The 10,802-nt window shown below is 38.0% G+C and overlaps 1 protein-coding gene across 2 annotated transcripts; it reads left to right on the top strand.

Annotated features, from left to right (window-relative positions):
• Positions 1 to 208: 208 nt before the first annotated feature.
• LOC144344598 (carbohydrate sulfotransferase 1-like) lies at positions 209 to 4,321 on the top strand. 2 transcript variants are annotated; one of them, XR_014930709.1, is made up of 2 exons: positions 209 to 1,746; positions 4,284 to 4,321. XR_014930709.1 is itself a non-coding variant. In XM_078006459.1 (1 exon), exon 1 carries the CDS (start codon positions 264 to 266, stop codon positions 1,548 to 1,550), a length of 1,287 nt encoding a protein of 428 aa, XP_077862585.1. In that variant the 5' UTR covers positions 209 to 263; the 3' UTR covers positions 1,551 to 2,982. The 2 variants fall into 2 exon arrangements, 1 of the variants encoding a protein (XP_077862585.1); XM_078006459.1 differs by lacking the exon at positions 4,284 to 4,321 and having other exon boundaries at positions 209 to 2,982.
• Positions 4,322 to 10,802: the final 6,481 nt, after the last annotated feature.

Raw genomic sequence — 10,802 nt, 5'->3', positions numbered from 1 at the left:
TAATCATAAAATGTTTTCTGTGGGAAAGTACATCACACATCGGAAACGCGTGCAGCTCATAAGTCCACCCAGTTTTGCTCAATCATCTCTTTAATCGCCAATGCGGCTGTCACCGCCTGATCGGCTGCCGTGTCACACATCCATTATATCGACACCAGCTTGTCTTATTGTTATATATTATATTCATACATATATTTAATGTATACTAGTCGTGGATATACTAAGAGTGTGGATACCTAGTCTCTACAAACTGTACGATAAAAATGAGAAGACCGAGTGGATGGAGATTACTGTTTTACGTCTTCGTCGGGTTCTCTTTTGTTTTCGCACTTTGGTCAAACTCCGGTCCGTCAGACGATGTTACGAACGAAGCACGCACAGAATGGAATATCGGCCCCATTGAAAGATCGGAAGCAAAGATAGCTATCAAGACTAGAGCCAGTAAGCATCTTGATGAAATGGAAAATTTGACGCGTATGATTGCAATGTTTAAGCAAGGCCGTGCCGTGAAAAAACGACCAGTTCCCGCAACAAAGGAGTCCACCACCATTAGCTTGAACACGACTGTAATAGTAACTACTACCCCCGTCGCCACAACAACTACAGCTAGTCCCCCGCCACCACCTCAAAATCCAATACGAATTTTAATTCAGTCTCGCTTTCGAACTGGTTCAACAATCACAGAACGTTATTTTACGAAACACCCCGATGTATTCGGTGTACATGAACCGGGTGGTATGGTACAGCGCGGCCGGGGAATGCGTATTATGGAGGAGAGTGATTACAAACTGAAAACGATTAAAGAAGAACTTTTAGATTTTATGCACGATATTTATAATTGTAATTTCGCTGATTATGAATATTTTTTCTATGGTTTGAATCATATGGAATATTATTTGATGAGGGCATATTTGACGTATTTACCACGGCCTGTAACCAATGAAATCATCACACCGGTTTGTGAATCCAAGCCCCACCGATTGATAAAAGCATGTCGTCTATACTCGACACTTGAAGCTGAACGACTGATTAAAGAAGACGATGTCAAAGTCATTTTTCTCGTACGTGACCCGCGTGGTATGGCAGCCTCGAGGATGAAGTTCACTAACATATTCACGCCGAGCAACAATTTCAAAGTTGCGAAAGGAGAATTTAAACTCCACCCCAAGATGGAGGAGGTTATACCGGATTACTGTCACTGGTTGGAGGTGAATTACCTGACTGCGTCCGAGTTACCCGATTGGTTAAAGGGTAGGTATTTGTTGATCCGGTATGAGGATATGGAAAATAACCAACGGAAAGTGATCCAGCAAATGTATGATTTCGTTGGTCTGCCGTTACACGATGACATAATCAAACTAATGCGAGAACAGGACGTGGGAAATAACGGCGAGAGGTGGAGACGAAAACTACGAATAGAAGAGGTGAGACGTATTCAGGAGTTGTGCGGAGATAAAGTGTTTCGTGATTTCGGGTACAAGACAATTAAAACTGGGCGACAATTAAATGACACCTCGACTACTCTAGTACAGGTAATGCCCCAGTTTTAAAAAAAAAATCGAAGAGATTCAATTGCAATCAACGCGCCACAGTTTTGTACAGCGCGTTCGAATATCATGTAAACAATGTATTTTACACAGCGTTGTATACGTCGTAAGGAACCCGTGGCACGTCACAACAATTGCAATGCTTGATATATGAAACGTGTAAGATGACGCAATCAGAAAATATCATATAAACTTCATGGTATGTACTTTACTGCTGCGATATACATTGTCCGGCTGTTATCACTAGTCAGTGAACAAATGGCTAACCATTTATTTATATTGATGTTCATGTCGTTTAGTCCCTTATTTGCATACATGTGTCAAAGTTCAATGGCTTCTGTCACACCGCTAGATATGTGGAAACGTACGAGAATTTCGGGAGTATTTTAATGAACATGGGCATGCGTACAAATAAATGACTCAGATGGGGGAAATATATGTCCCACATCATCGTAGTTAGGGCATATGGTTAAAGCGGGAGGGTCGTCACCTGCGCACGCGCGGGAAATGAGTCCCAAGCGATGATATCAACACATGCTGAGAACGCAAAGGCGCATGGGTAGACGCTTGTTTGTAAACAATGACACGCTATGGCCACCTGACGCATGCGTAGGTGACAACTCCCCCGCTTTAAGTTTTGAGTTTTTCTTGGGCATATGACAAATCATATGTATGTTTTTGTCCCTTTCATGGTTGGTACTACAATTCATCAATGCCATACCGGGCGATTTCATATATATGATTATGGCATCACATACAATTTGGTCGTTGGTACCTCATTACATAATAATGGACCACCGCTGTAAATTTAAAATTATGTATATACATTTAATAATACAGGTTTATAAACTGCCTTGGTTGATAAGTGAGCAAAAATACAAACTCAGAAATTGTGATATATTTTTTAAGTTTAAACCGCGGATATGGAAATGACGACACGTCGTAACGTTCTGGGCAAACAAAAATGTTAATAGTTATTGCGTCATGTGGGGTCACGTGAAAATAAAGTTGTCAGTATAATATTTTACAACTTGTAGACCCATGCTTCAGGTTGTCTTTAAAAAAACACGTATCACTCCATGGAACCATTGCATGAGGCCAGGAAAATGCACTCAAAGACGAGATCAGAAGGTCGTATGCTGGTTGGCAAAAATGTAAACAATGGACGTCAAAGTGCAACGGCCAATACAGCTATCTTGTGTATTGGGAGGAAGGCATAAAATAAATACATGGGACATCCAACTAGGTGGTGGTAAGGGAAGGGCCAATTTTGTAGGGGATGAACCTGTGGCACGAATCTTTAAATTATACAATCAATGCAATGCAGCGCATACTGAGAATACTTTGAACGGATTAAGTACGATGTTGAGCGATTCGAATACAATTAATTTACAAACTGTACACATGAAATAAAATTATATATATACAAAAATAATTATTAGATCACTGTTTCACTGTCTCATCTCTGACATTATATGAGGATTGAGCATGCGCAGAGTTGTGATATGCGAGGTAATTATTTCGATTATCTGTGGGTGGGTTCGCTCGAGGTTACATAAGGGTAGTCTACTTGGATACAGTTTTCCCCAAAACATTGTGAATTGTTCGATTGGTGTACACTGAGTGATTATTCTATTATAATAAATTAGCAATAATGTATTTATATTACACAGGTAATACACAAGCTCTATGAGAAGAAAATAAAACATGACCCTTTCATATATAAAAAAAACTGGCAATGTTAGGGCATGTAAATGGCATTTTTTTCTACAAATACGAATATTGGGCCACCGACCTTTTTAAACTGGTATTCAAGGTTTAATTAATACATGTGTAACACCGAATAAAAGGCATGGTAAATACTATAATGTCATTTAAAATTAAACTGCGTGCGTGACTCGAACGGACAGTCGCGTACGGCACCTAGTCGCTTAGCTTCACGTCACGACACGTCTTCCCTTCGGCCACTGGAAATGTCCACCGTAAATTGCAAAGAAATACTGTGACGCGAAGCACGCAGTACAGGGCTCATACCACTAATTGAATTTCCATGGACGACAATGTTAACATATGACGAGATTGCTATATGAAAATGATGAAGAAAGTTGAAAACATGGCTCAAAAATGGAAAATCAACATGCCAGTAATCAACCATATGAAAAAAACTAACATGTTGGCCAGCTCAAACTCTTACAAATCTCAGGTAAACAAGACACGCCTACTGTATTTGGATTGCACTTAGAGAAATCACTGAAAAAACACCAAGATTAGAATATCCAAATACACACAGAATAAACCCACAGATACACAGTCGCTAAGTAGTAAACAAAAGACCACATGTTGGTCTCACCTTTGACCCAAACAGGGAGCACCTGAGAAAAAAAATATTTAAAAAATTTCATTGGTTCTTGCAAGGCATTTAAATTGATTAGTTAATTAGTGGCATGAGACCTACATGTTTACTTTGATTTGACCACGGTTACTTCTTCTAGTAACCGTATTTACCACCGTTTATTCGGTGTCGTGTACTTGCTTTACGTTTAAGCAAAGACATTTTCTATTGTCTTTGGTTTAAGTCAGCAGCAACTATAAGTTTACATGTGTGGTAGAACGTTTTCTCACGTGAAAACTCTTCTGCGTCCACTTCAGAAAGTTGGAGACGTAGCGACCATATACTCATGTACATTTGAACGTTTCCTCAGAAATAACTGAAATTTTTATTTGTTTTACACATAGTAATAAGATTACCTCCATGGACTGGCCATGTCTGCCCAATGACTCACTCTGAATACAGAGAGTAATAGCGGAGTGATCTGAACAAATGGATGGTTTGATATCTACTGACTTCACACGATCTTGTAGGGTATCAGAAATGAACTAATAATCAAGACGGCATTGCATAACAGCAGATTTTTGTCTCCATGTGAAGCGTTTGCTGCTCGGATTCTATATACGCCAGATGTCCACTAGATCAAAATCGGACAGTTTATCATTCACTTTATCTATTAATCGTTTTTAAATATTTTAGATTTACGCCTTGTTTATCGAGTGTAGGGTTGAGGCATACATTAAAATCTCCTCTCAAAACTAATTGCCTACCCTCACCTAACATGTTATTAAAACTAGAGCACAGGAGTTGTTCACTGGAGATACTTAGTGCATAGATGCTTTCCAATATAATTTGCAAATTTTGGGTGGTAACGTCAAGATACACAAATCTTCCTTCATCATCATTGATGTTATCATGAAATGTAATATTGGGTAATTATCTAAATAAAATACATACACCCCTGATGTGATTAGTACCATGTGGGAAAAATATTTTACTATCCCAATGTTTTGCCCACTGCTCTTCAACTTCTTAAGACCTACAAGTCTCTTGCAGCATAATAATGTTGCATTTTTTGCGTTTCAACCATGTAAATAATTTGGTTTGCTTTACATTGATTCTAATGCCCTCACATTAAGTGAGAGTAATTTAAGTGAGAGATCATTCATTGGCATCACATGGCAGCCATAGTGAGGCCATTTTGGTTAATGCGAAGTATGTTGCTATGGCGAATCTTATTGATTCAGATTAGGTCTATACATATCTGAAAAGTGAGGAAAACGTGCGAACTTTTGGGCTACCAAACTTCGGAAAATCAATTTCACAACTAAGCACGTTTTGTTGGCTGTAAATTAATAGAAATCCGGGTAAAACATATTAACATTTTAGCATTAACTGCGAGTTTTCTTCCATTCAATGTGGCGACCGCATGGAGGTAAAAAAGGTGGTCCGATATACTTGTTATAAAACTAGCTTTAAAGTTATAGCAATGATATACTCTTGTAAGATGAATTTAATTTAATTATTGTTGGTGATGTTAACGCCCGCACAGGAAATATGCCTGATTTTATTGTTCATGATAATGATTCTTTTCTACAGCCTGGTTATCAAACTGATGTTTTTGATTGGCATAGAAATTCAAAAGACAAATGTGTTAATTCTTATGGAAAACAACTGTTGGATCTATGTAAGAAATTAGATTTACATATTGCGAACGGTCGTTTTCCTGGGGATAAAAGCGGTGATTTCACGTGTTACGCTAACAATGGCGTCAGTGTTGTTGACTATGGCATTTTATCTTCAGAGTTGTTTCATATTGTTGACGACATGTTTACTATTACTTTGGATGCATCTGATCATCTTCCAATCTGTCTTAAATTTAAACTCACTCATACTAACTCGCCCCAAAATAAACCGGGAAGTGTAATGAAAACTACACCCAGGTGCCGTTTCAACTGGAAAATCTCGGGACTTGAATTATTCATTAGTAGTATGAATGAGTTCACGCAACAACAGCTTGCACAAGCCTCTGAATATATCACACTGAATAATCACGACCAAGCCATACATGTACTGGGTGACATATTTGATCACGCTACATCGGAAATGAAGTCAACTAATAAATCTCGTATCCGGAACAAATCCCAACCACCGTGGTGGGATAAAGAATACAGCGCAGCTAAAATAGAAAAATATAAAGCCTAAACAAATTCAGACTCTCAAGTATCAATAGTGACTTGACCACTTATAAAGTTGCTAAAAATAATTTCAAAGCAATATGTAGAAATAAGAAATGGTTATCTATAGACAAACAAAAATACAAACTTTTAGAAGTAAAACAAGATTCGGTGAAATTCTGGGCCATTTTGCGAAATATTAAATGTAATGCGCCCCTAACCAATGGAATTAAAGCTGACTGTTGGTACAAGTATTTTCATGGCCTGTTAAAAACCAATCTCACCTGCAAATGAATTCAAGAAAGCTGTAATTAGGAACCTAGAACTACACGATGAGCACTGTGACCAGTGTGATGATAATGCGCCACTTGATTTAAATGCAAATATAACTATGTTAGAAATTGAGAAAGCGATTAGAAGTTTGGCAAATAACAAGGCTCCGGGTCACGATGGCCTTGTAATAAAACTATTTAAACATAGTTGGATTCACATTAGTCCTGTCTTATTGCTTCTATTCAATAACATACTCTCCAGCTGCAACTTTCCATTAACCTGGTGTAAAGCCATTATCTCGCCACTACATAAAAAAGGTGATCGTTCTGATGTCAACAATTACATCAGTAACAAGCAAGATTCTAACAAAAATCCTAAATTCACGTCTGGACCACTGGTGTCGTAAGAATTGTATATTATCTGAAGCGCAATGTGGCTTTCGGCGAGGCTACAGTACAAGTGACAATATTTTCACACTCCAAGCCATGGCAGCAAAATATTTAACGAAGGAAAAAGGGCGCTTTTATTGTATTTTTATTGATTTCGCTAAGGCGTTTGACTCGATTCAACACGATTTTATGTGGTCGAAACTAATCAATTATAGGATTCATGGAAAATTCTTGTCGGTTATCCGCTCAATGTACAATAAGTTGCAATATTGTGTTATTTCATCTGGTGGTCTCACTGAATATTTTAAATGCACTATCGGGACACGTCAAGGTTGTATGCTTAGCCCTATATTATTTACTATTTTTATAAATGATCTCATTTCATACACTAGTACTGTTGGATGTGAGGGTATTTGCATTGACAACGATCTTCACAACCTTAATATCTTGATGTACGCGGATGACGTAGCCGTGGGTTCTGATATGCCAATACATACTCAACGACAAATAAATAAAGTACACCAATTTTGTTCTCACTGGGGTCTAACTCTAAACCTAAACAAAACACAGATAATTGTTTTTCGCAGGGGTGGTTATCTAAAACAAGGTGAAAAATGGTTCTATCGCGATCATGAAATTAAAATCGTCCCTCAGTACAAGTATCTTGGTGTATTATTTTCCCCCCAGATTAAGTTGGAATCCGACCAAATTAAATCAATCAGCACAGGGTAAAAAAACAATGTTTCAACTTAAAGTATTGATTCGAAAACTTGGTGGTATGACCAAATCAGATTCATTCAAATTATTTGATTCCATCATTGTGCCAATCTTATTATATAGTAGTTTTGAGAACGCTCCTCAAATTGAACAAGTTCAGAATCAATTTTGTAAATTTCTACTCGGTGTGAGTAATAACTCAAGCAATTTATCAGCTGTTGGCGAATGTGGTCGTTTTCCTCTCTATGTTATTTACTTTAAAAGATGCATTAGCTACTGGCTGAGATTATTACAAATGGACTTTAATAGATATCCTCATAAATGTTATTTAATGTTAAAAAGATTATCCGACCAACGTGTTATAACGTCGGTAAATTGGGCTTTTAATGTAAAAATTTTGCTATTTCGCTTTGGATTCGGTCATGTATGGCTGAACCAAGGTGTGGGCTCGAAAAGTGTGTTTCTTTCACAGTTCACGCAGAAAATTAAAGATTGTGCGCAACAAGTATGGCACGGCGACACTGCTTCTTCCCCTAAACTCCGTTCCTATCTCGATTTTAAGTCGTCACTTGAGCAAGAAAAATATCTGTCTTGCATCCATGTTTTCAAATTCAGAGCTGCATTGTCAAGGTTACGTTGTTCTTCTCACAATTTGCGTATTGAAAAGGGAAGACATGAAAATGTCCCCCTCGATAATAGATTGTGTGAATACTGTGTTGAACGCAATCAACTTTATGTTGAAGACGAATATCATTTTATAGCTATTTGCCATCGTTATCAACGTATTAGAGTAGAATTTTTGCCTGTATGGTTTCGCACCAACCCCACTTACAACAAATTTATCTCGCTCGTGAGTTTAAGAAACGATGTAATTTTAAATCAGTTAGCGAGTTATGTTTATTTTGCCATGAAAAGCAGAACTTGAATGATTTTACTTCTCTATTGTTACAATTGTTAGGTGAAACTGTGTTTGCTCTTTGGGCCAATGGCCTTTAGCTTTGCAATAAATATACTACTATTACTCTTGTAAGGTCGTGAACTTGGGAAGGGCGGTGGTCGTTGCATCGCGCATGCACGAGATATGGATCTACAAACAAACAAAGACGGCGACTTTCAGTGTTGCGCGGATCATGGAAGGTACCTTCCATGCTCGGATCAACAAGTACACACAAGAAATACTATCATGATTCAATTAATCAAATGCATCCATGAATATTCCAATGACTGAGCCAAAGTATTATCTAGTCACGGTTATTAGTGATTTAGTGCACATCGCGCCAATCTGGTAGAACATATTGAATTGTGGAAAACCAATGTTCATCAACATAAATCCCGCACACGTGTGGCACGACGACGTGTCCAGTGTCGCAGTACAGTCCAAAACCCGATGGAGGAGGCAGCAGAATAATAAATATTATTCATTCGGTGCAAGATGTTTATATTGACGCTAATTTGCATATTTAGCTGTGTCAGCGCACCTTTAAATCGATCGGGATCAAAAGTCAAAAGGTTCACTAACTAGAACATAAAACATACCTGTTGACAAGCTTAATTATAGGAAGAAACCTAACTAAAACCGACGAAAGTGTTAAATATAATTGCGAGCGCATGGGATAAAATTTCCCGGCCCTTGTTGAAATACAACTAATATTATAAAACATGCAACCGGGATGTGACCACTTATAACCGGTTTTAACACAGCTGTGTCGTTATGGTTTCCGAAAAATAAACACAACATATTGATCTAAATATCCACAAAAATTAAATCGAACGATCGTGGAGTCGTGTTCGTGATACTGCCACTCATAATTGGAGAAAACAAATACCGAACAAACCAAATAAATAACACCTGCACCGGGTGCATGCACAGAAACAGATAAAACCAGCTCTGGTCTCTTTACACAATTTTATAATATATGTTCTTGGACAACTTATAATTGAAAGAGGAGAATAAACTCACATTATGAATGAGTGGTTATTCACAGTACAGACGTGATGACGACTGTTTTGAATAGATTAGTAGAATTGTTAAGCACGGCGCATGCGCAAATCCCCTGTCATATTGGGGTAACCGGTTATTATGTTGTCTTATAAAAAAATGATTGTGTTTATATGTGATGTATTTTTGTATTTTAAATTACAGAATTAAATTGCTTCCTCGTAAAACAATCAGATTAACTGGATCGTCGTTAATCCGATCGGATCGTTTTGATTTGTTGTCTAGGCAACAAGCTAATGAATACGAAATATTTTGATCTGTTTGATATGGTAATACGTTTCAACTTATTTAAACTAAAATGGCAGATGTCCGGTTCGGACAGAATGGGAAAATGATGTGGATATTGTAAGGTTGATTCACCACACATCGTATTTGACCAGATGATATTAACAGACAACAGACGTAGTACATTTTAGCACAATGTCTAAATAGTACCCGCGGCCTGCAACAGCAAAATATGGACATACTGGAGTTTTGAGATGAGGTGCAGTGCTGCCACGCTATTGGTCAGAATGGTGTTTTGAGATGAGCTGCTGCCAAGCTATTGGTCAGAATGGTGTTTTGAGATGAGTTGCTGCCACGCTATTGGTCAGAATGGTGTTTTGAGATGAGTTGCTGCCATGCTATTGGTCAGAATGGTGTTTTGAGATGAGTTGCTGTCACGCTATTGGTCAGAAGGGTGTTTTGAGATGAGTTGCTGTCATGCTATTTGTCAGAATGGTGTTTTGAGATGAGTTGCTGTCACGCTATTGGTCAGAAGGGTGTTTTGAGATGAGTTGCTGCCATGCTATTTGTCAGAATGGTGTTTTGAGATGAGTTGCTGTCACGCTATTGGTCAGAATGGTGTTTTGAGATGAGTTGCTGTCACGCTATTGGTCAGAAGGGTGTTTTGAGATGAGTTTCTGTCACGCTATTGGTCAGAAGGGTGTTTTGAAATGAGCTGATGCCACGCTATTGGTCAGAATGTTGTTAGAGTAATAGACGTGGAACTCCGTGAAAAGGTAAATACTCTCAGAACATTCACCCGAACAGCGCATTTACGAAATACGCCTACGTTAGGTTATAACGCTACAGTTTACGTGCAACGAGCGTTTGGATACCATGTTTAAAAGTTGTGATGGAATGTCTTTCAAGTTTCCAGAGAAATGTTTCGAAAATTATGGATCTTTCGAGGTGCAATATGCACGAGAACATGTTATTTTTAATATTGATGTTTGGTACTTGTATGTTGATTGATACATTCAGTTTTGATTTATCGTGAGTATTCGTTCCACGAAACAATAACATTCACTAATTCACTTATTGTTTTGGTGCGGAAAATAACGATCACCGCGCATGCGTACTAGTGTTTTTCATTCATGCATACGAAAA

This window comes from Saccoglossus kowalevskii, chromosome 10 (assembly GCF_978046115.1).
Source record: "Saccoglossus kowalevskii chromosome 10, keSacKowa6.1, whole genome shotgun sequence".
Classification (NCBI taxonomy): Eukaryota; Metazoa; Hemichordata; class Enteropneusta; family Harrimaniidae; genus Saccoglossus; species Saccoglossus kowalevskii.
Note: the sequence above shows the minus strand (reverse complement) of the source record. Positions and strands in the feature narration are given on the sequence as shown.